This window comes from Thamnophis sirtalis, unplaced genomic scaffold (assembly GCF_051295495.1).
Source record: "Thamnophis sirtalis isolate CommonGarterSnake01/CBP01778 unplaced genomic scaffold, rThaSir2_p1.2 scaffold_2, whole genome shotgun sequence".
Taxonomy (NCBI): domain Eukaryota; kingdom Metazoa; phylum Chordata; class Lepidosauria; order Squamata; family Natricidae; genus Thamnophis; species Thamnophis sirtalis.
Window position 1 is genome coordinate 165,342,770 of NW_028261382.1, and position 26,099 is coordinate 165,368,868.

At 39.9% G+C, this 26,099-nt stretch overlaps 2 protein-coding genes across 2 annotated transcripts in view; one reads left to right on the top strand and one right to left on the bottom strand.

The window, feature by feature from the left end:
- Positions 1-1,027: 1,027 nt before the first annotated feature.
- Positions 1,028-20,609, bottom strand: ALDH5A1 (aldehyde dehydrogenase 5 family member A1). Its single transcript, XM_087707374.1, has 10 exons — positions 20,063-20,609; positions 17,753-17,836; positions 15,143-15,313; positions 13,469-13,585; positions 12,643-12,786; positions 10,238-10,381; positions 6,449-6,607; positions 5,398-5,567; positions 4,460-4,518; positions 1,028-3,146 (listed from the first exon to the last, which is right to left on the bottom strand). Exons 1-10 carry the CDS (start codon positions 20,405-20,407, stop codon positions 2,938-2,940), a joined length of 1,602 nt encoding a protein of 533 aa, XP_087563500.1. The 5' UTR covers positions 20,408-20,609; the 3' UTR covers positions 1,028-2,937.
- A 4,208-nt stretch (positions 20,610-24,817) lies between these two features.
- The window catches only part of GPLD1 (glycosylphosphatidylinositol specific phospholipase D1), a 40,981-nt gene continuing 39,699 nt past the window's right edge, over positions 24,818-26,099 (top strand). Inside the window, exon 1 of the mRNA XM_087707375.1 lies at positions 24,818-24,987. Within this exon, the coding sequence (XP_087563501.1) occupies positions 24,894-24,987 (94 nt within the window). The 5' untranslated portion in view covers positions 24,818-24,893. The remainder of the gene's footprint in view (positions 24,988-26,099) is intronic.

The window sequence follows — 26,099 nt, forward strand, 5'->3', positions numbered from 1 at the left end:
CAGTTAGACTTATATACAGCTTCATAGGGCTTTCAGCCCTCTCTAAGCGGTTTACAGAGTCAGCATATTGCCCCCAACAACAATCCGGGTCCTCATTTTACCCACCTTGGAAGGATGGAAGGCTGAGTCAACCCTGAGCCGGTGAGATTTGAACAGCCGAACTGCAGAACTGCAGTCAGCTAAAGTAGCCTGCAGTGCTGCATTTAACCACTGCGCCATCTCGGCTCAAACTATCATTCTGTGGCATAATCTTCTTGGATCACTGTTGGCATTTTCTTCAAGTTGAATCCTCTTCTAGAAAGCTAGATCTAGATTAAAGATTGTTCTGGCTGTTCAGAAAAACAGCCAGAGCAATACAAATACAAAGATGTTTCCTGAGCGGTTAACTCAAGATTTCTAAATATGTATACTTTGTTCTATCTAGAGGCTCAGTAAAATATAATCTAGGATAATAATCTAGTCTTTTCCTTAAGTGGTTATCATAAAAATGCTCTAACTTTATAAGGTTTGAATTAGCTGTTGAATAATTTCTTAGGCATTGTATCATGTACTCTAAAGTTGTATGAAATTACTTACATAAATAGGATGATTATACATGAAGCCAATAGTGGATGCATGTAAATTCTGTACATAAACAAGATTACATGCCGGGTGTTTTATTGGATATGAATAATGATGAACAGAGAAGTATCTTAAATGCATCTGTTGACCAATAAAAGCACACATCTCAAGCAAAAAAAAAAGGAAGGAAGGAAGAAAAGAGAGAGAAGGTTGAACTATTCTTCACATTAAGGGATCACAGATATTATATGTAACCTCAATTTCCTCAAAATCAAGATGAGCTATAGGAACCTCCAGACTGGATCAATTAAACTTTGTAACTAGAAGGCTTACAGAAACAATTTTACCATCAACATCTGTTCTAATAAAAGTGTGTAGTTCAGCCCTCCTACTTTTTTCCCCTCTGTGGTTTATGAGAACATAACAAAGAAGAAATAGTATTGCAAATCAAATTTGACAATAAATGTAAATGTCCAACTTTTTTATTACATTAGCAATTCTTTGTTAACCCCCATATCTGGCAAACAAAAATGTAGGGAAAAGGTTGATTAGGTAATAACAACATTTAAGTGCTCCCTTCTATGAATGTAAACATATATAGCATTTTTAATGATAAATTTAAAAGTAAAAATCAGATACATTATCAAAGTGATCCAACATTTGAGACATTTCCTTGAAATTAAAATATATAATAGATCATTATAGTATTCATTTGTGCTATAATCAAATAGTTTGAAATGTCTTCCATACCCCAAATGGCACAATATTTTATTTATGAAATATTCTATTTGCTAACATATGCATCAAACATACTTGGCATCTACTCTTTTTTAAGGAAAGAGTAAGGATGTTACAAATGGTTCTTTTTTGGAACTGCCACAATCTGAATGTTTCTAGTTCTAGTGTTAAGAAAAAAATAACACACAGTAGTGAAAGTGATGATTTAAAACAAGCATTCTGTATAATCAAAGTTTGTGCTGTTCACGAGACTATGCATCAGAGATGGTATTCTACTGGTTTTCACTGGATTGCCCGAACCAGTAATGGATGGTGGCTCCGCCAACTGGCGCCCGCCTCTATGGCATCCCATTTAGGCCTTTTTTTCATCAAAAGTGCATGTGTGGAAGGATCTGCGCATGCATGGAAGAATCTCCGCATGCGCAGAAGTGGCACGTGCGCTCACATTTGTGAACCAATAGGGAAAGTAAGTGTATACCACCCCCGCTATGCAGACCAATTTTAAAACCTAGTGTTGACTTTCGAAAGCAGATGTTATATAGCAGAGGGGTTTAAGGTCCAAGGAGAAACACTTTTAACTGCTTCCCCCAAAAGCATGGAACAAAAACGGAATACAACATTTCAATTGCAATTTGGACATATAAAGTGCACATTCAGTTTAATGCAGCACTGGGTCAGTTTCAGCCCAATTTTCCCATCACATTTAAAAAACAATAAATGTATTTATTACAAAAGAGAATAATAAACCACTCAAGTTAATTCTGCAGGAACCAAACGATTCATCCATAGGACACTGACAAATTTCCTATAGCAGTCCTACGGATTTTTCTTTTTTTTTTTAAAGATCGCTCATGAACACATATCAATGAAATCTAACTACTTATGTAGTTATTGGTTCCCAGCAGATCAGAATGAATTTATTATGTATATTAATATTTATCGTTATAATTTGTCTTTGTTACACTGTCTCATAAAATCTACAATTTTTCTGCCAAATCAAGAGTCTCTGAACACTGCGTACATTATAGTTGGCAGGAATTATTACTGCCCATTAATCTGTGCTACTGCAAAGCTTAATCACCGGCTATAAATTGCAAATCTCTTCTTAAATAAGTCTAGTCCTATTGACCAATAAGATATTAGAAATGAATATATATCCACAAGGACCCCTATATTTCAGACAACAGCTGAAGAAGAACAATTAAAATTGTATTTCTAGCCAATTAATTAAAAAATGAAGTATTAGAAAAATATTATAATTCAAAATTTGGCACAAATATTTAAGATCCCATCATTTTTATAACCCTCCACATATGAGAAGAAATGAGTAGAGATGCTGCCCTATATGTTCCAAAAATATTAATACAGTTTTTTCAAATTCTTCCAAATGTGAACAGCAAATAGGATTTGTTTCCACATTAGGAGCAAGATAATATTAACATTTACATTGACATGTACATGTAATTATGGAGAACTATTTTATATCTATTGACATGATTTCAAGTAGAGACATCTCTATATGTAAACCTGATCACAGTTATTTTATGAAAAGGAAAAAAAATCCAAGTTAATTTGCTAAAACAAGGACTACGGAAGGCCAAAACTATAGTTCTATTTTGGCTACTGTTGTAACAATGGCTATTGTAAACCTCCCAAACAAACATATTTTATTTCTAAGTACTCATCAATACCGTATTTAGAACCTTCTCTTCCTAGCCCTGATTGTTTGACCCCGCCAAAGGGACACTCCACGGAAGATATAATCCCTTCATTAACACCAACCATTCCAACTTCCAGCTTCTCAGCAACTCTCCAAATCTGGGCTGGGTCTTGAGAATAGAAATAACCTGCAAGGGCGAGTAAAGGTACAGTAAGTGACTCTAATGCCCAATACATTTCAAAGCTTTATTAAAAAAAACACACACACACACAAAGCCCAAATAATCCTAGTGACAACCAGGAAGATTCTTATATGTTCCAAACTCCTGCTGAAGAATAGAAAGACTGGAGTACCACTGCTACCCTTCCTCTTCTTTTTCATAAGAAAAGTCCAATTATTTGCAATGCAGAGGAATTATAGGTTAGGATCATTCACTTGGTGACTATTCAAAGCCACAATGGAGCCCCCAAAAGGTACTTATGACTCAGGGTCTGTTCTGATGCCCCATTCCCCCGGGAATTTGGGTGCTTGGCAACCAGCCTGCATTCACAGCTGGATGAAATGTTCCATGGTCATGTGACTACAATTTATGGCGTTTTTGCCAGAAACTCCCCTCCCTCTTTGAGAGTGGGTTTGTTTAATGACTGTTGCATTCCCTTTATGACCACTGCAGAAAAGTTTGGAAACTCAGGTAATGACCTGCTTAACAATTGGCATTACTTATGACTGTAATTCCAGGCTGAGTTATGGGAGTCAATCAAAGGAAAAGGTAAACACATCTCTGTGGATTTTACCCCACTAGTCATCAACTAGAAGGGGCGATGTCCATCACCATTTCAAGGCCATTGAGCCAGCACTGTCTGAAGACATTTCCATGGTCATGTGGCCACTATGACGTCATGGAGAGCTGTTACCCTCCCACCAAAGTGGTACCTATTTATCTACTTGCATTTGCATGCTTTCGAACTGCTACCTTGACAGAAGCTAAGGTGAGGACAGGAGCTCACCCTGTCATGTGGTGCTCAAGTCTTCAACATGAGCTGCTGGCTTTCCAGCCGACAAGCCCAGCATCTTAACCACTGAGTCACTGCGCTGCCAGTAAGTCAAGGACTATCTTTATTTCACACCAGCTCTAGTAGTATATCTGTATTTTCTCATGTTTAGGAATTCAGTTAGCTACAACATCTGAGATGCTAGCCAAAAGGTGCATGAGTATGTACCATTTTTTTCTAACCTGCTAACTATTTAAGAGCCGAGGTGGCGCAGTGGTTAAATGCAGCACTGCAGGGTACTTCAGCTGACTGCAGTTCTGCAGTTCGGCTGTTCAAATCTCACCGGCTCAGGGTTGACTCAGCCTTCCATCCTTCCGAGGTGGGTAAAATGAGGACCCGGATTGTTGTTGGGGGCAATATGCTGACTCTGTAAACCGCTTAGAGAGGGCTGAAAGCCCTATGAAGCGGTATATAAGTCTAACTGCTATTGCTATTTAAAAGCACATACCTGCTAAACCCACATTGGCTGAATTTGCAATGGCGAGTGCTTCTTCTTCAGTATCGAATCTGCAAAAGTAGAAATATGACATCATGGGGGTGAAAAAAAATAATTTGTCCTAAAAGTAAAGAAGCACATTGTGATATTCTTATTCTCGCATAATAGAGACTTCCACAATTCCGCATAGGATAATTTGGAAAAGCCCACCTTTAGATGAACTGGTTTATTTGGGAAAAGATCTGAAAAAAAATAGTGTGCCAACAAATGATTGAAAGTATATCTATCACGGAAACACACAACCACATCCACAAACAAAATGGGCTGAGAGAGACCGCCTCCTGCCAATTACCTCCTTGCGACCTATTAGATCGCACAGATTAGGCCTCCTCCGAGTTCCATCCGCCAGTCAGTGTCGACTGGCAACTACACGGAGGAGAGCCTTTTCAGTAGTAGCTCCGACCCTTTGGAACGATCTCCCCGTGGAGATTCGCACCCTCACCACCCTCCAGACCTTCCTCACAGCCCTCAAGATCTGGCTATCCCATCAGGCCTGGGGATAAAGATCGTAATCCGTCCCCACCCGAATGATGAATGTTGTGTACTATTTTTACTTATGTATTGTTTTATGTCTTACTGTCTTGTACTCCCCTCCCTATATATTGTAAGCCGCCCTGAGTCCCCTCAGGGAAAAGGGCGGCCTATAAATAATAAAACCATAAAAACCATAATAACAACCCAGTTTCCCTTTTAATAAATTTTGTGGCAAAATAATACATGTAATGCTTCATTGATTTTATTACAAAATATTTGATTCTTGTTAGCTCCCCAGAGTCTCCTCAGAGTCAGGCAAAATAACATATTGTTATTCATAGAGGAAGATTTCACATAGCAGTTTAATGATCTGAGATGATTCCATAGTCATCTGTTTGAAATGCTTAATGACTTACTTGATAACTGGAGCCAAAGGCCCAAAAGTCTCCTCTTGGGTACATAACATAGTTGTTGACACATTGGAAAGCAGAGTTGGCTCAAAGAAATTTTTCCCAAAGCTGTGCCTTTTTCCTCCAGTTACTATGGATGCTCCTTGGGACACAGCATCATCAATGTGACTTTCAACCTAAGAACACATCAAACTCCTATAAGCCAAAGTAAAACGTTGCAGTAAATATTACTGTATGACAGCAAACAATAATACAATACAATAGCAGAGTTGGAAGGGACCTTGGAGGTCTTCTAGTCCAACCCCCTGCCTAGGCAGGAAACCCTATACCATTCCAGACAAATGGCTATCCAACATCTTCTTAAAGACTTCCAGTGTTGGGGCATTCACAACTTCAGGAGGCAAACTCTTCCACTGATTAATTGTTCTGTCAGGAAATTTCTCCTCAGTTCTAAGTTGCTTCTCTCCTTGATTAGTTCCCACCCATTGCTTCTTGTTCCGCCCTCAGGTGCTTTGGAGATTAGTTTGACTCCCTCTTCTTTGTGGTAACCCTTGAGATTGGAACACTGCTATCATGTCTCCCCTACTCCTTCTTTTCATTAAACTAGACATACCCAGTTCCTGCAACTGTTCTTTACATGTTGTAGTCTCCAGTTGCCTAATCATCTTTGTTACTCTTCTCTGCACGCTTTCTAGAGTCTCCACATCTTTTCTACATCGTGGTGACCAAAACTGAATGCACTATTCCAAGTGTGGCCTTACCAAGGCATTATAAAGTGGTATTAACACTTCACGTGATCTTGATTCTATCCCTGTTTATGCAGCCTAGAACTGTGTTGGCTTTTTTGGCAGCTGCTGCACAGTGCTGGCTCATATTTAAATGGTTGTCCACTAGGACTCCAAGATCCCCTTCACAGTTACTACTATTGAACAAGGTACCACCTATAGTGTACCTGTGCATTTTGTTTTTCTTGCCTAAATGTAGACCCTTACTTTTACTTAATAAACATGACTTCGGGATACATTTTGACCATTTTTTTAAAATAAATCATTCTTACTTTTTCCACAGCTCTTTCATTAATTAATGGCCCTTGGGTAGTCCCTTCGTCGAATCCATGGCCAATGTGTAGTTCCCTCTGAATGGCTTGGGCAAACTTCTTGACAAATTCATCATGGATCCCTTTCTGAACCAAGAAGCGGTTTGCACATACACAGGTCTGAAAGGTAAACAAGATTGAGTCTCTGTGAAAGGAAAAGAGTATAGAATAAACAACTCAGACGACACATTATTATATTAGGGGAGGGGAGAGGAAGGGAAAAATAGAAAAGTATTAAAATACAAGTATAGAAGTTAAAAAAAGGTACAAGTGGATCTACTATTGGGAAGTAAAATGTTGAGGAGAAAATTATTTTTGATGTAAATATAAAGTCGGGATCACTGGAATGCCACCCCGAGAATCCAAGAGAGTAAGAAAATAAGCAAGGGCAACAACAGAAAGGAGGATGAGGAGGGAAAGGAAGAAAGGGCAAAGCAGAGGAAGTAAGGGAGGAGGAGTAAGAGGAGGAGAGATGGTAAGGAGGAGGAGAGAAGAGGAATGGGGGAAAGAGAGGGGAAGAAGAAAAGAAGGAGAGGAGGAAAGAAGAAGGTAGAGAAGGGAGGTTGAGAAGATAGAAGGAGTAGGATTGTTGCAAAACAAGATGGAGGTATGGGATGGCAAGAAAGTGTTTTCTATATTTGCAAGAAGATAGGGATAAATGTTCATAGTTAATAGATAAATGTTAATAGTACTTACAAGAATGTATATTTGTGAATGTATTTGGGGAAAAAAACTTTATGAAAAAACAAAAAGATTGAGTCTCTGTGAACAACAGCTGAAATATCTAGAAATTAGAATTAGACATCTCTCCCCCATTCAGCCTTAGTGGATCTGTTACATTGTTCATCTTTCATCTGTAATATGGAACCCATTTAATTATTATGGGTTATAAGCATAGGCACCTTGGGGAGAAGCTCACGGATAGTAATTTATGTTTTGATGAAGTTTCTATGTCATTCTTTCATCTGCTTATACAAAGGGTGCTATTTCAGTATATCATTCTTATATTTTAGCTTCTATAGCAATACAGATCAGATTTATTTTATATATTTTTTTATTTATTTCCTTTCATTTATAATTTCATTCTATTTCTATTTGCTACCCATCTTGTCAGAGACGACTCTGAATGCTTATAAACATTAAGACTGGCACACAAAAGAATACAATAAATGAAAATAGTAATACAGTTAAAAGATGGGGAGAGGGGAGCACGAAAAAAGTCCCATGGGGAGAGGTGGTATCTTTCCTAATCCAACAGCTACCTCCAATGTGAGGTTCACCGACAAAAGGGCGACCGACAAAAGCGGCCCGACGAAACCGTGGTGACAAAACTGTGAGTTCTAAACCGCGGCGACGAATGAGCGCTGAAGCACGCCAACAACAGTGTGATGACAGAAGCGCGCTCTAAATCTAACCCTGACCCTTACCTTAAATTGCGCTTCTGTCAGCGCGCTGTTGTTGGCACGTTGATGATGTCGTGGTTTTAGTGCCGCGCTTTTGTCGTGCGCGCATTTGTCGGGTCACGCAATGTGATATTCTCCCATTGGAGCCCTAAGCTAACTGACAGACCCAGGTCTTTGGAGCCAAGATGAGGAGACAACAAAGAAAATAACAGTGACTGATGAATTAAATCAGAGAGAAAATACATTAAAAAGAGAATTGGAGGTGCAGAAAGATGACACCTTTGAAAGGGAGATAAGGGCATGGGCAGAAATCCTGGAAACTAGGAAGAGGAGGAGGGTAGAGGTGGGAAAATTACTCAGATTGAACAGCCAGGAAGAAGATGTAGAAATAGATCTTACAGAGGAATATGGGAGACAAGTCAAAAAGAAAAAAAGCATAGCAATTAAAGTATTAAAGCGGGCAAGAGATGATGGATAGATGATTTTTCATGTTTGGTGTTTTGATTGGCTTCTCTTTTCCTCTCTTTCTTTCCTTGCTTTTTTTGGTAGGTAGGGGACATGAATAGAAGTTAGGTAGGATAGAAATAAAATGTTTTTCTTAAAAAAAGGATGGCATGATTAAAAGTTAGAATAAGAGATAGAAATAAGAGAAAAGGGGAATATTAGTCTATACACTTTTATATAATAAAATAAGAGCAATAATATGAGAAAACATGGATAAATCGAATGACAGATTGCAACTTTATATAAATGTGTATTATCATTATAAATATATAAGTTGGTTGAAAGTAATAACAATGACTAATGCTATTACCTCCACCAGACCGATTAGATCCCACAGACTAGGCCTCCTCCGAATTCCATCCGCCGGTCAGTGTCGACTGGCGACTACCCGGAGGAGAGCCTTCTCTGTGGCTGCTCCGACCCTCTGGAACGAACTCCCCGTGGAGATTCGCACCCTCACCACCCTCCAGGCCTTCCGCAAAGCCCTTAAAACCTGGCTGTTCCGACAGGCCTGGAGCTAAAGAACCGTTGCCCCTATCTCGAATGGTATGATTGTTGCATGTTTTTAAATTATGTATTGTTTTGTGTTGTTGTTAATTTGTCTGTATCCCCCTTCCCTGGTTTGAGTTGTGAGCCGCCCTGAGTCCCGCTTCGGGGGAAAAGAGCAGCATACAAATGAAATAAACAACATATTAGTTTTATTTGTATTAGAATGTATGACACCCAGGTGTCACACTGTTCACGCATTGATGTTTGTAAAAAAATATAAATAAATACAAAACTTTTTTAAAAAAGGGGGGTTGGAGATGACATCAGTCCAGGGGCCAAGATATTCTAAAGGGCAGGAGCAATGGTAGAGAAGGCTCTTCACCTGGACCCCGCCAGCTGGAATGCTCTAACGACAGGGTCCGCAGCATGTCTTCTCTGCTGGCACAGTGCCAATTCCAGTGGGATGAGATGGTCCTTCAAGTGGCCTGGATCCATGCCACGAAGGGCTTTAAAGGTGATTACTAATACTTTGAATTGCCCTTGGAAGCAGACTAGCAGTCAATGCAGCTTGTGGAAGAGCGTTTTTTTTAAAATAATTTTTTATTAACAAACATGTAAAAAACACACAAAACTTAGACGTACACCACATTTACACAATACAATGCGAACAGGAGCTTCCTGTTCTTTCTAATAGCAATTATCAGTCGATACCGCTCACCTTATATTATTTCCCTTTCTATTGTATTTCATTTGGATTTCACCATTCGTAACCCTCTTATTTTACTCATAACTATTATTTTTTGAGTTTTGTTACATTCCTTCGTTGATTCTTGTTTCTTTCCTCCATCCACCTATACCCTTTATCCCATATCTGGTAGAATTCTGATACTTCTTTTCCCTGGATTTCTTTAGTTAGTTTGTCCATTTCAGCACAATCCATAACCTTTCTTATTATTTCATCTTCGCTTGGAATTAATTTGTTTTACCATTTCTGGGCAAAGGCAATTCTTGCTGCCGTAATTATATGTAGTATTAAATACTGGATTTCTTTTTTGTATTTCACAGACATTATTCCTAATTAAAAAAAATCTTCAGAGCAGTTTAACATGGACCACGCTACAGCCTTCAGGAACAAAAAACCACATTTTGCACTAACTGTAGTTTCTAAATACTCTTCAAGAGTATAGGTGTCTCTTATACCTCTGCCATTCAGAGCCTAGTGAAAGAATTTTACTCATTGCCATTACTGATCATATTTTCCTCAACTATAAGATACAATCAAAACTTAACATTTTTTTATGTAGCCGCATGCATAGGGGGAAAAGAAAGGTTCCCTAACAGTAAACAAGCTCACCTGCCCTGAATTTCTGTACTTAGATATTAAAGCTCCAGCAACTGCTTTCTCCACATCAGCACTATCAAAGACTATGAACGGAGCATGTCCTCCGAGCTCCATGGAAACCCGCTTCACTGTGCCAGCAGCATGGCGCAGCAATATCTGTAACAGCAGACACGGAAAGCTAATTACTCCAAGTAGAATATTTTCCTAAAGCCAATGTTAAATCGTACCGAAACACCCTCCCCCCCCTCCTCCAGTTTCTTAAATAAACATCCATTTAAACCTTGGATACGCCAGTGTTAATTTTAGTTTATAGCTCATGTGCTATGCTTGTGTGTTCTTGGATTCCTTAACTGCACCAATCCTATTTGATTAGAAAGGCTTGATCCATTGCTCTCAAATAAGACGACTTCAGTTTTGGGATCTTCCCGGTTTAACAACGGGTTCGGTGATCGCATGATTTGCGCATGCACAGTTTGAAGAAATCTTCACTTCCAGGTTTCTTCGGAGGAGTAACCCAGCTGATTCACACGGCAATCTGCTCTGCCGCGTGAATCAGCTGAGAAGATAAAGATAGGAAAATAGTGTGGGTGGGCAGGTGGGCCCATCTGATCATCGGGACAAACTGGTTCGTTCCCAGCTGATTGTCAGAGCTACCAATTTGCCCGAACTGCTCCGAACCAGTAGAATCCCACCCCTGAACGATTTACCCATCCAAAACCTGAAACCCTCCAGATGTGCTGAGTTTATAGCTCCCAGGATCCTGAACTACTGAAAATTCTAGATTGTGTAGTTTGAGGACTAATCAGGATGGGGAAAGTGGTCTAGATCAAAGTTTTGCAAACTATTACATGGAACTCTAGGGTTCTGAAAAAGCTCGTTGGGGTTCTATGAGAAACAAAACCCAAAAAGTTCATTTGAACACAGCCAATGTCCTGTCACTAAAGCTTTGCCTCTTGGTCAGGGAAGTTCTAGTAGTTGTTTCTTAATAACAAGTTCCAGATTATTATTATTTTTAAAACCTCAGTTTCAGTCAATCAACAGTGATTATGCTTCTTAAAGGCTGAATTTCAAGAAATGAGTCTGAATGCATGGATTCTGAAAATGTTTTAATACTCAAAGCCACAAATTAGGTGCTCCAAAGGGTATCCAGTTAAACCAAGTCATTATTTTGCTCCACCCCCTTGTCTAGCAGTGGCTTTAGGAGGCATTTATACTTTCTTCTTCTCTGCTTTCCACTCATGCTGTGTCAGCGCATGCATGTGTGCTGAGAAGCAAAGGGGAGGTGGCATGTGCTATACACCTGCACATGGATTATACATAATCCAATGTTTCTCAGCAACTTTTAAGATATCTAAACTTTAACTCCCAGAATTCTCCAGCCAGAATTCAGGGAATTGAAGTCTACACTTAAAGTTGCTGAAATCCAAAAACATTGATCTAGATCATGTGACTTTGAAGGAGAGGCTCAGAATTCCAAGCTGCTGCCTAACTACATTGTGGGAACTTTTTCTGGCAAGATTACCCTGCAGCCTCCAGTTGGATCTAAATAATTTTTGAACTTCATATTATTTTTTCTCCACTCCCTCCTCCAATAAAATTTGATCTCAGTTTTTCAGTTATGGGAGAATTATCCTGTTAATAGGGAATGTCCTGTGACATTAAAGTATACATTTAATCTATTTCATTATACAAACTTTCATTTACATATTTTCCCAACTTTCTATTTGGTTGAAAGAAAGAAAAACAAGACAAGAATAAATTTCCTACTTCAGTAGGAAATCTTAATTAGAATCGATATGACTAATAACATTTGCATAAATTAGACTTAATATCCACACATTTAAAATTATTCCCTTAACACTTTCCCTCTCAAATGAGTTTTTTTTTTTCATATGAAAAAAGCTGGATGGCCTAGAGCAGATTTCCATGACTTGATGTTTTTCATATCTATGGAACATCAATTCTCTAGGCTACAATACCCATGGTCTGCAAGAAGGGCCATGTGAAGGAAATGGGCATTGTGATCTTGCAATGAAATATCCACTTTTTATGTTCTTGTGGGGACTCAACTATGAAAGCCATATGCTCCGATGTAGCAGTCTATGTTTTGTCATTTGGGCATCATCATGGCTACCTGTGAATGTCTATGTTGCACTAGTCAAGGATGCTGCAAGAAGTCCATCGCATCTGGAAGTCAACAAACTGGGAACAATAGGTGGGCCAGGGCATATAGAAAGGATGTCAATCCTTGAAGAATGAACAGATTCTTCAAACTTTCCCAAGACAGCTGAACTATGGAAATCGTTAAAATTTATTTAAACAAATATCAACCAAAAAACACTTTAGACACAACTTTGCGAAGATTTTTTTTTAAAAAAAGGTAGAGTATAAAACTTTAAACACATGAATATGCATACCTTCCCTGTAGCTGTTGAGCCAGTAAATGAGATTTTGGCTACCAAGGGATGAGTGCAGAGCGCCTCTCCAACTGCTGCTGCCTGTTGTCTGGAACATGGAACAACATTATATACCCCTGCAGGAATTCCAGCCTGATTTGCAAGCTGCAGTGAGAAATAATTGGTGGGAAGAGTCATGGATCTGGATACTTGCATAAAATAATGTATCCTGTATTAAAATATTGTCACAGCCGCATCCAACAATTCATATTCAAGAATTTTATGCTAAAAATTATCCCTGGCATTTCAAATTATTACTTTTTTATCGTATTTGTATTGGGCTTTTGTTCTTTCCCCCCTTCTCGGCTCGTTAACAAACGGCAAGCAGACAAACGTAAAAGGAACTCTCTTTATCAGTCCTCAGCTCAAACTGGCTGCAAGCCCAAAAATAAACAGAAATAAAGTCTCTTTCAAGCAGATAACAGAATACAAAACAACTCTTACAAGCAATGTACTTCTCCAAATGTAGCCTTGAATCAGGGTTACAGGAAACAAAGCATTTCTCCAGTATCTTACATAAACCACGACTGATGATCAATCAATGTTGAACGAACCAAGGAACGAACGTTGACTCCTGCAACCAGGGCGTGGCACTATCCGTTCTTTTATCACCAGAACCCCACTAAAGAGCCCCAGCTGCATTGTTGACCTTGCATCCTGAAAAGACTCACAGAAGACGTCTGCTGAGTCACAACAGGCTTTTATCCTTATAAGCAGCCTAGAGTTACCAAGAGGGAGTTGGGCAATCATATAAATTTAAACATACACACATACACAAAAATCTTACCTCGGCAAGTGCTAAGGCAGACAAAGGTGTGTCTTCAGCTGGCTTCACTACTACTGTACAGCCAGCTGCCAAAGCAGCACCTACTTTTCGGGTAATCATAGCACTTGGAAAATTCCACTGTAGTAAAAAGATACACATAAGTTTAATATCAACAGAATTGGGGGGCACAGTGAAATAACTGCCAAGTCCTGAAATTTCTAGCCAAAAATAATATCTAGAACAAAAAAAATAATCATGCCTCCTCCTAATGGAAGTAATAATATTCTGGAAATCATTGGCTATCTTGTCTTGCATAGTAGCTACCACTTTTTATTCTTATTAATGACACGTGAAAGCAGATGATAAAATATCTCCAAATGGACCTGTTTGAAAAAGTCAGAGATTTCTGGGTGTGGCATGTTATGTACGTTTAAAGGACGCCAAACAGAATCTGATTCTAAACTCTGTCTTAAATTTAGAGGTACTCCTTGACTTACAAGAGCCGAGGTGGTGCAGTGGTTAGGGTGCAGTACTGAAGCTATTTCAGCTGACTGCTAGTTCTGCAGTTCGGCAGTTCAAACCTCACTGGCTCAGGGTTGACTCAGCCTTCCATCTTCAGAGGTGGATAAAATGAGGACCCAGATTGTGGGGGCAATATGCCGACTCTGTAAACCGCTTAGAGAGGGCTGAAAGCCCTATGAAGCGGTATATAAGTCTAACTGCTATTGCTATTGCTATTGCTACAACCACAACTGAGCTGAACATTTCTATTGTTAAGCAAGGCAGTTAAGTGAGTTTTGCCCCATTTTATTTTTTTGCCAAAGTTGCTTAGTGAATCACGACAGTTGTTAAATGAATCATGTGGTCATTAAATGAGTCCCCCCAATTGATTTTGCCGGGAAGTTACAATCACATGTCCCCGGGACAATACAACCGTCATAAATACACGCCAGCTGCCAAACGGCAACTGACCATGGGGATGCTGCAAAGTATAAAAACTGGTAAATCACTTCTTTTCAGTGCTGTCGCAACTTTGCACATTCACTAAAGGAATGTTTGTAAGTGAAGGACTACTTATGTTTACATTTATAGGGGAAATACAGAGTTCTGAATTGAATAGAAATCAGTGCAAGCTGAATCAGGCTTTACTTGAATTTATTGATTCATATCTTCTGATTATTGCACACCCTGTTACTTAAACCCTGAATGAGATAACCTGAGAGTTGCCACGTGACTCGACAAATGCACGACCGACAAATGCGCAACGGCAAAACGGCGACGTTGAAAGCGCGCCCACTAAAGCGCGCTGACAAAACCGCGCCCACAAAAGCGCGATTAGGGTTTTTAGGTTAGGATTAGGGTTAGGATTAGGGTTGTTAATGTTGTTACCGTTGTTTTCGCGTTGTTTTCGATGGCGCGCTTTTGACGGCACGCATTTGTAGACGCACTTTAGTGGGCGCACTTTCAACGTCGCCGTTTTGTCGCGGCGGTTTTGTCGGCGAACATTTGTCTGTGAACCAGTTGCCAGAGTCTCTTTAAGTTTTAAAGGTCAGTCTACATATTCTCTCTGCCACTAAATGTTTGTTTTTAAAGTACACAAACTAGAGCCTTTTCTGTGAAAGCACCATGTTTCTGGAATCCCTTTATCTCTTTAAGTGGATCCCCAATTTGATTTCAACAGAGCCGCCAACTCACAGGTGTAATGATGGCAGCTACTCCTACAGGCTGCTTCAATACAAGGACTCTCCTGTTTTTTGCTGATGATGGAATAATATCACCATAAATACGCCGGGCTTCTTCAGCAAACCATTCCAAGAAAGAAGCTGAATACAAGATTTCCCCTTCTGCTTCCTTCAGTGGTTTTCCCTGTGAACAAATAAATGAACAAAGTAAAACATCTCTTCTTAAAAAAATAATTATTAATACTTTTCATTCCTTTGTGCCTTCATTTAAAAATGTTTGTTTTTATTGTTGTCCTTTGTAAAAACGCAAAATATAAATAAAATGCCAGGCCTGCAGCCATCTTTTCTTTTGGGTCTTTGGCCTGCCACAATTTCTATTATTCTGCTATGCATTTTCTATTATGGGAAAATGGGTGGGGGGATTGTAAGGAGTCACATACTATGTAGCCACAATAAAATTCTTTCTAGAAAGCCAAGGTCATCCTTTGTCTCTGCACCTCTGACTGGAATTGGATGGGTGGAACTACCAGCACGGCAGTGGGAGATTGGACCATGTGATGAACTTGTGGGTGTGGGGGCAAGATCTTGAACTTTCAACTGGGTGGGAAGTTTTCAGATTCGGGTTTTCCCAGATGTGCCAACATGGCTCTCTTAATAAATTGGAACTTTGAGCAATACTTTGCCTTGGACTCTGATTTACTTTTGGATGCTATTTGGAACCCTGACAGCAAAATATAAACAAAATGTCAAGATAAATTTAAAAAGTTGAATAAAAAAGGCTTTAAATCTAAAATATATAATAGAAAAAAGAAAAAGAGGAGGGGAAAAAATCACAAGGCAAAAAATACACTTTTTGCCAAGATACACAAATCAGAAACATTGATCTTTGTACCATAGGTTCCAAAGACAAGCAACAATTTGCTTAGTGAAAATTCAGTCAATGAACTTCAAATGGCTGCATTGATACAATACACTAACTTGAAAACTATGATTTGTAATTTGTAATGACTGTTGTACATTTGTGTTGTATTTGTGCTGATAAATAAAGGGAGACTAGTATAGATCTATTTCAAGCTATTTAGCTCTCATCAGCTAGCCATACCCTTACTGGGATTCGAACCTGGGCTGTATTTTATATATATATAATACAGCCCAGGTTCGAATCCCAGTAAGGGTATGGCTAGCTGATGAGAGCTAAATAGCTTGAAATAGATCTATACTAGTCTCCCTTTATTTATTTATCAGCACAAATACAACACAAATGTAACAAAGGCAACAGTAAAAATATTGGGTTTCTGTCTGGGTGGTCTCTTGTGACGAGCCGATAGACAGAGAAAGGAAGCAGTAGGCTTCCTCCCATATTTGGGCATACCAGGGGTTGTGACACTAATACATACCTATTTCCCTGGCTCAGCTAATAAAGGAGGAAGAACCTTGCGGCTTAGTGGTTAACACATCTGCCTAATATGTAATACAGCCCAGGTTTGAATCCCAATATATATAAATATTCCCTGAAGCCTCTAGAGCGTGAAAAAATGGCCCTAGGAGCAAACTGGAAGTTTTTCCAGTTTGCTCGTAGGGCCAGTTTTAGCCTTCCAGATCCTTCAGGTGCCTCCTGAGGGCTCCTGAACGTTCCGGAGGGCTAAAATCAGGCCCCAGACCACACTTTAGGAAGTGCTGACAGAGAGAGCAGTGTCAGCCCTGTTGGCTCCCAATATGCCATTGTCAGCTCACTCAGCAAACAGATAATATAAGTAACAGCTTTTTCTATCACCTCCCAGTTGCCCCATTTGGGGTTTCCTGGCTGCAGGGCCCAAGACCTTTCTTGCATATGTTATTCAAACTACACTTGTTCCTATTTTCTCCTCTACCTATTCAAGCAATATATACTGGCGGTGACTGCTGGATTCATGGCAAATTCTACCTCCTTCCCTCTGCTCTCCACTCATCCATCTTGTTGGTTATCATATTGATGAATTCTTGTGTTCCTTTTTCATTGTTTATTTTAGTTCTACTTTATTTCTGTTTACACTCCTTTTATTTCCTTGTTTATCATCGTAAACTGCCTAGATAGGCAGCAAATAAATTTCACAAATAAATATAAAAGAAATATCAACCAGGCCTCCATACTACTCTTGTAGCATCTATTTATTTCTTAAGCCCTTGGTACTGAATCACTCAGCTAACAAAGTTTTACTCAAAACCACTGTATTCAAAATATTAGATTAGCTGCTTAGAAGCAATAGGATCTTCAGTTTAGCACTGCCCTTAATTCAGTTTTGACGGCACAGAACAGTAACATGGGCTGGAGTAACACAAGCCTAAATCAAGATTCAGTGTGTTTGGCAAGCACTGCCACTGCCTTAACATGTTGTCTGAACTAAGACATCATACTATGCTATAATGTGGGGTTGTTGTTTTTTTTGGCTTAACGTATTGTGTGAATACAGCCACTATATTTATGAACCAGGCTATATAATTTAGATTTTAGAATATAGTGCAAGGAAGGACGATTGAATCCCTTCTGTTGGTTGCGTTAATCTTTCTTCTAAGCAAAACTAATCATCAAGCTAGTTTCAGGCCCACAGCCTCAGTGGAAGATTTTCTTTTTCTTTATACTTACATTTTCTGCTGTAATGATCCTTGCAAGTTCATCTTTATTCTCTATCATCAAGTCATACCATTTACGAAGCAAAACCGCTCTATCCTGAATAAAAAAATAAAATAGTACTATAAAAGGATCTTGGTAAAAATAAATTTGAAAACAAAAGCAAATCTGTCTAATAATTGTAACTTATAAAGAGCTTATTCAATTTCAATTATTCCAACAAATACATCAAGTACATCAAAGTTTAGCCTAATATTATTCCTCAAGCTAAAACCAGATTTTAATACATCAGCCCCATAGTCAAGCATTCAGTAGCTATGTTTTGCAGTATCTCACCTGTAGTTACTAATTTAAGCATAGTTTACTCAGTTAATCTACTGACTGAATGATTCACTGTATGAGCTGAGTTTGTATCAGAAGCAATTTGTGATTAAAAAGTCATTGATTAGTTTAGAGTACAGTGGATCTACTGTATTTTCAAACACAGGCCAAGTGGGGCCTGAAACAATATAAAGGGTGGAAAGATACTTCATGTAAAACAATAATAAACAAAATATTTAACATTTAAAAAGCAACCAAGAGAATTCCAAGAAACTCAGAAGAAAATGCTATGCTATGCAGAAGTAAGTCTGACTTAATTCTAAAGAATTTACTTTTGTTTTAGGCTGCAGAATGTAAAAAAAAAATAAAAAAAAATGGCAAGGTGTCTACCTTGTTCAAATCATGACAAGGGTCATGGTGTAAACTCAGCCTCTTTTGTGTATTGTGCTGTGATGCGTATATGAAAGGAGAAAGTGCGTGGAACATTGTGGTCCAACAATGCTGATGAAAGTCTTTGATCCTACTATTACTTCTGGACAGTACGTGGCTTTTTATTTAGAAACTGGATAAAATTTGAAACTATATAAATATATGAATACATGCTTTAGAAATAAGAATTCATTAAAGCTGAAAACTAGGGAAATATCTTGTAGTCTTCTAACGGGCCTCTGCAGGCTATCCTCACGCTATTTACATACTCGAAATATATAAATACACACAGTCCTTTTATCTTGTACAAAGTACATGTGTTAATTTAGTTAAAAAGTAAGCCAAGAAACGGGCATTACAGCAATTTCTTTCACTGAATCTGCAGGGTGGATTTTAATCTACTGGTGAGTATTACATATCTGATTTTTTAAAATCCATAATCTAACCACAGGGCCATATTAGTTTACTTGAATCACTGGAGATTTTGAAGAAGAGATTGGACAACCACTTGTCTGAAATGGAATCGGGCAAAGTGGTTGGACTAGAAGACCTCCAAGGTCTCTTCCAACTCTTCTGTTATTTTTTGAATACAACTACCATAACACAATTTTTAAAAAAAAATTAACTCTAGATACCAGATATTATTAAGATTGAATACATGGGTATTTGCAGGGCTGATCAGGAGAAATGACAACATGCCATCAGCATGTACATCTACATGCTTCCAGCAGATGTTCCGACATACTGTAAAGCATAACATCACCATTTATGTACATATAATGAAGAGGTGATGCCTGCGCCAATACTTTGGGGGACCTGTGGTTTGCTATAGAGAGACTGCAGATAAAACACGCTTATTAGGAAGTGTTGAATTTGAATCAACCTGCAAAGAGCTGTTCGGGAAGAGTAGCCAGTACGGGGACCATTAGAAACCAGCACTCTGCACATGTGCAGAAACCCACTGTGGTTTGCTATAGAGAGACTGCAGATGATAAAACACGCTTATTAGGAAGTGTTGAATTTGAATCAACCTGCAAAGAGCTGTTCGGGAAGAGTAGCCAGTACGGGGACCATTAGAAACCAGCACTCTGCACATGTGCAGAAACCCACTGTGGTTTGCTATAGAGAGACTGCAGATGATAAAACACGCTTATTAGGAAGTGTTGAATTTGAATCAACCTGCAAAGAGCTGTTCGGGAAGAGTAGCCAGTACGGGGCTCATTAGAAGCCAGCACTCTGCACATGTGCAGAAACCCACTGTGGTTTGCTATAGAGAGACTGCAGATAAAACACGCTTATTAGGAAGTGTTGAATTTGAATCAACCTGCAAAGAGCGGTTCGGGAAGAGTAGCCAGCACTCTGCACATGTGCAGAAACCCAACTCTTTGGAACAATCCCCGGGGCTCTCGAATCCCCTGCTCCCTGGGAAGCATTTCTTTCCGTATTCACCCTAATTTGCTTATAGAGACCTTTCAATCTTTGCGCTCCCTCTTGCAAAAACCTGATCTCTCTCTCCACCCACCCCCTTCTACCTTTCGGTAACCGGGACGCCGCCGCCGCCTTCCCTTCGCTCACCTTGGCAGAAGCTGCGCTCCAAGCAGCGCCGGCTTGGTGGGCGGCCTTCACCGCGGCCTCCGCTTCAGCTACGCCGCAATCCGCTACCTGGAGGAGTTCCGTGCCGGTGGCCGGGTCCCGCACGGGGAAAGTGGCTGCCGCCTGGCGCCAGCGGCCTCCCACGAAGCATCCAGAGCGTGCCAGGGAAGCGGCCCCAGTGGCGAGGCTTGGGCCGGTACTGCTCAACCGGCTGGGGCACGGGCTCGCCATAGTCGGCCTGGCTTGGGGCAGGAGCCGGGGGCTGCAGTAGGAGCGGTGGCTCACCAGCAGCTCCCGGAAATAAGGCCACGCAATCCTAGCCGCCATCGTCCTTCCCCCTCCCCCGGGTTGGAGGGTGGAGCGCGGGGCGGGAGGGTGACCGAGCGCAAAGGGCTGATGAGCGTCTCCAAGGAGTGGTGCGACCCTTTGAGCTCCTCCGCTGCTTAGCAAGTGAACCTACGAAGAACGATTGGAGAACCTCCCATAGACGTATGAAGAACGGCTGCCAGGACTAGGCATGGCTAGTCTAGGGAAGAGAAAGACCAGGGCACGCATGATAGCAATCTTCCAATATTTGAGAGGCTGTCACCCAGAGGAGGAGGGTGCCAACCTATTTCCCGAAGCACCCAAAAGCCAGACAAGGAACAATGGATTGTGGGAAGTTATCGTCCAGCCGTCTCCCAGAAAAAATGAAATATCCTAGGAAATATTGAAAAGGCAGAATGTTTCTCTGGATGTGAAAAGAAGCATGTTTTAAAAGACAGAATAGTTGTCTGTAGATTCTTGCCCACCCCCACTTTGTTAATGGGCCATTGAGATGGCCAGGCTAGCCCACTTTACATAATAAAGACTTCTCCTCACTGCAGCTGTAGGGGGAAGGGATATTACTCAACTCTCCACATGGCACCTGAGAACTCATCTATACCTGGACTCATCACAGCCTAGAGAGTAGCCCCCTGCATGGCACCATGGGAGTCTGACAACCAATCAGAATACATTTCTTACACAGGAACAGGAAACAGAGAGGTGGGACTGAACAGGTTATAAAAAGCCTAGCAAGCCCCTCCTTCAGCCCTTCTCTTCTTCTCCACCAACATTGAAAAATGTGATCACCTTTTCTGTTCAGGGCTCAAGCCATGTGGCCCTGTCCCAACAATAAACCATCTTTCCAAGCAGCCTCCATGTCTCCAGTGTCTTCTTCCCCACTTGGAGCTGAACCCAAAAGGACATTTCTTTCAACAGGATGAAAACTAATCAAGGAGAGATTCAGCCTAGAAATAAGGAGAACATTTTCTGACAGTGAGAAGTCAACCAATGGGATGGCTTCCCTTCAGAGAAGTTGCAAGAGTGGCATTGCTGGAAGCTTTCCAGAAGAGAGTTGGACAGCCAACTGTCAGAAATGGTATAGGGCCGGGATGGCAAACCTATGGCACACGCAGAGCCTCTCTGTGGGTACATGTGCTGTCGCCAGCTTTTGGTCTCTGGCCCGCGCATGCACGCTTGCCAGCTCTCTTTGCGTGCACTGGAGTGCCGGAAACCCCAAGACCAGCTGGCTGGTGCGCATGTGTGCCGCAGTCACCTGGTCTTTGGGTTTTGCACGATATTCTAATTTTTCGAGTTTTCACCTGTAGTTAAAAGAAGGACTAGTGGTGACATGACAGCAGTGTTCCAATATTTGAGGGGCTGCCACAAAGAAGAGGGGTCAATCTATTTTCTAAAGCATCAGCAATGCTTGAAAACTAATCAAGGTGAGAAGCAACCGGGACATTTCCTAACCATGAGAACAATTAGGGTAATCAGTGGAATGAGATGCCTTCAGACATTGTGGGTGCTCCATCACCAGAGGCTTTTAAAGAAGAGACTGGACAGCCGCTTCTCTGGAATGGTATAGGGACTCTTGCTTGAGCAGGGGGTTGGCGTAGAAGTCCTCCAAGGTCCCTTCCAATTCTGTTATTCTATACTGATTGTAAATCTATATGTTGGGAGCATAAATTATGAACAATTTAGTCCAGGGAAAACAAACATGCAGAAATAGAGATGGGAAAGGTTATTAACTTGGTCATTCAAATATAGATCTGTAATAATATAGCTATCCTTGTGCATCAATGAGCTGATTGGTATATTCAATGTGATTTTTAAAAATAACGTTTTATTTTGCTGTTACAGGTTTGTTAAACCTCTTTAAAAATTTGCCCTTTGAAAAATGTTTCATTTGATTGAGAATGCCCTCTTAAATGCAGAGATTATGTTCCTAGGATGTTTAAATGATCCTGTCAGGCCTGCATTTATATTCCTTTTAGAATTTTGGCCTGCCACACTTTCTCTAATTTCATTATGCTGTTTCTTTAAGTATAGTCAATGGGAGGGGGGAATAGGAGGAGTAGGATTTTGGAATGTATTGTTTTTCATTCTTTACTAGAAGCAAGGTCATCCTTTGTCTCCACACCAGTACACCTGACCGGAAGAAGCTGGGCATGGACGCCAGCGTGGAAGAAGGAGATTGGACCATGTGATGGACTGTGGGTGTGGGGACAAGATCATGAACTTTTAACTGGGTGGGATTCTGATGTAACTTCCAGAGTTGGAATCCCCACAGCTATGTGCCAACATGCCTGCTTTATTAAATTGGAACTTTAATCATAGTTTTGCCTTCGACTCTGATTTAATTTTACATGGTATTTGGAACGCTGACATATTCATCATTATAAATTGTCATTTTCTGTTGCCATTGGAGAATTGGATCCAGCATTTTCTTCTGACCACTCATTTGCCACATTGGATCATGACATTGAATCATGACTGTACAATGAGGAGGGGACTTGATTTAACTTCTCTCTGCTGAGTGCTCCCCCTCCAAAAGACACTGGTGTGCAAATCCAGTTTATGATTAAATGTATTGGGCAAAAGATGGATTAACCTTGGGTACGTTGGTATATGAATCTACAAAGAGGAATGATGAATGGGTGAAGCAGTTGCATTTCCATTATCCACATTAGTTTAAGTGGTCAGGGAAGAAGAAACAGTATGACAGGGTCTATTATATTTCTTATGCTCTTTAACATTTATACAAAGCTTCTGAATGGGAACATTTCAAGAATTTGGAATTGTTGTATCAATCATTTGGTCTTGGCATGTAACACTATTTCTCTGGTTCAGCACAGACTACCTGCAGATATTGAAGTGGTATCTAGATTTGGTAATGATCTGGATAAGAGCCAATAAACCAAAGCTTCAAATGGTCTTAGTGGCATGGATAATATTAGTCATAGTTATTTCACAACAAAAACGATCTGGCTCTGGTCATCCATGCTCTCATCATTGCCACAAAGTTGACTTAGAAATTCTGTGCAGGATGTTGAATACGATTCATTCAAATATTAAAAGAATTCCAATGAGAAGAACCGTACTGTTGCCTTATTTTGCCTTTTCACTCAGTTTAAGGTGCTTTCCCCCCCCTTTCATTTCTAGCTCTTTGGAACAACTTTGGAACCAACTTGTCATGCCAAGCCATGATTTAAGACCTTCCAAAATGGCATTGTTCCAAATCCCTCCCATGCAGGAAGTGCTATTTTAAAGAAAAGAACTTCACTCTGGGAGAACCTTAGTTTGGGAACATTTTCTTCCTCAAAGGATACAGCAAGTAATGCTTACTTTATAATCTTTTCAACCTCCCGTTAAAATGAATCTGACATCCAGGCGTTTCAATTTATATAACCTCTTACTCTGGCTTTAGCATTGTACTTGTCGCTGAAAAGTTTATTGCTGCTTTTAATCATGCCTACTGAATACTTGTTGTACCGTTATTTGTTCTTTAAATAAATTATTGTGCTTACGTACTATGTTACCAACAATTCTGGTATTACATGACAAAAGTTGTAGACATATTTTAAATGGGCAAAATAAATGGGCAGAGGCAGCTGCGGATAAAAAGTATATAATATTGTGGGTCCAAATTCCATCCCACACGTAGCAGAGAAAACCCAAGGTGCGGAGTGAAGGTAGGGCCAAGTGAGGGACTTGCTGAGATTCTCTCTTTCAGTATTTTCCAAACTTTTCTAGCACTTTGAAAGGATTGCTGTTTAATATGAATTGCTGCATTTACTTCAGAATTTCATTAGCAGCTCTTTATAAACCCATGAATCAAGATATGTATATAAACTGCTATCTTGCACACCTTTTGTTCATTGGCAGTTATTTTCATGGTGAGTAAAATAAGCACTGCATCATTAGTGGAAAATGGAAGATAAATACACTTATTTCAACTTTGCTTTTTTCAAAAAGATGGATATTGTTTGATGATATTTTTTTTGTACAGATACCATATTTGGCAAGGGAGGCTGCCAGATGAACACAACTACTAATTTTAAGGCCGATAAGATCTTGCATTTGTAATCTGTTATATTTGTTCCTGGCTTCTTTATTTTATATGACAGAAACTCCATTAAGCAATGACTTTTAATTGAAGCAGAGGAGCTATCCATCTGGAGATAACTCTTGATTGGCTAAAAAATCAAGAATTAGATTTGCCTAAGCGTTCTCTTTAATAAAAGTTCACCTCCTTAATTTTAGGCATGATTTGACTCATTACCAATGCGTAAGGAAATTTAGGTTTCTTTTGGTCTAATTCTGTCTTTAAAATAAAATAATTTATTTGTTTATAGAAATGGGGAAATGAATTTCAAGCATGAGACCTTTTGCATCAGTACAGTTGTCCTATTTGATTTAGAAATGTATTTACTTTCATATTTCAAAGGTTGCAATCCTATTGAACTCATCTTCAAAACTGTGGCATAGACAAGAGATTATCTGTGGCATGGAAGCCTTAAGGATTTGGTTGGTTCTGGCTGTACTTTGCAATTTTTGTGAAAGAATTATGCCCTGTGGTCTGTCAACACATATTGAAATAGGTAAGCTGTTAGCAGGAGTAGCTAAGTAATTGAAATAATAGTAGAATAGGAGACAAAGAATTGGAGAAAATAACGTTCTAAAAATTAAACCATGTACTGTTTGACTACATATTTAGAATCCTTTGGAAAAGCATTGGAGAAGCAGAAACAGTTCTGCTTTGCTAGCCTGCCATTATGCTCAACTGCTTGGTTGACTATTTTTGACACAATTCTTTGGATATCCATCGTCAAAATAAGGCCATTGGTCAGCTAATATGTCTGTGAGTGGTGGGGTTTTCCTTACCGAGATTTTTTGATCAGATGGTGGGAAGTGTTATTTGGATCCTAAATTTAGAGCTGTCAAAACAGGCCCACTTGAAAGCAGTCAATCCATGATTTGAGAGAGGCCTGTTCTGCCTTAGCCTAAACACAGTATTCAAAGAAGCCTGTCCAGCAGGATGATCATCTGGGTTGACAGGAGAGCCTTTCCTATTTTAGAGGCCACTGCCTTGGACTATCCAGAATTTTTGGCAGCTGACTGTATTCATGATTGGCAGATAGAATCCTGATGGTTGATGTAATTGAGGAAAAAGCAGCAAAATCAGAAACAATAGTAAATGATTAACCTGCCCTGCATACATGAAATCAAGATACAATGAAATCAAGATACATGCAATTTGACAACAAGCCAAAACAGAGGACCAGGAAGCCACTTGGGGATCTGTAATGGGGACAGAACATTTTATACTGGTATAATTTTTGTTGGCTGAGAGTGGTGTGATGGCCTAGACGAGGAGCTCTTGCTTGACAATCAGGAGGCTGTGAGTTCAATCCTAAATAGAGGCAGATATTACTCTCTGGGCACAGTAATTGTCTGCTGCAAACTCCGTGTAGGCATTAGGAAGGGCATCCAGCCAGTAAATACTTGTGCTACATTCAGTCACCCCAACTCCAACCTGATGCAAGGGATTACAGGGTGGTTAAAAGAAGAAAATAATTTGTATTGGCTGAAGGACAGAGAGATAACATTTTAACTGAACTGTGAGGAAAGGCCCAGCATTTTGGAAAGCATGTGTGAGTACCTATATAAACTGTGGATATTTATTGGTTGAAAAGTTGCAACAGATTCTTCT

Coding starts and splice junctions, on each gene's coding strand:
- ALDH5A1 (XM_087707374.1), bottom strand. CDS start 20,407: ATGGCGGCTAGGATTGCGTGGCCTTATTTCCGGGAGCTGCTGGTGAGC. Junction 10,382..12,642: donor GCTCAACAGCTACAGGGAAG/GTATGCATATTC, acceptor CTGCTGTTACAG/ATATTGCTGCGCCATGCTGC. Junction 4,519..5,397: donor CCTTTGGCTCCAGTTATCAA/GTAAGTCATTAA, acceptor CTACTTTTGCAG/ATTCGATACTGAAGAAGAAG.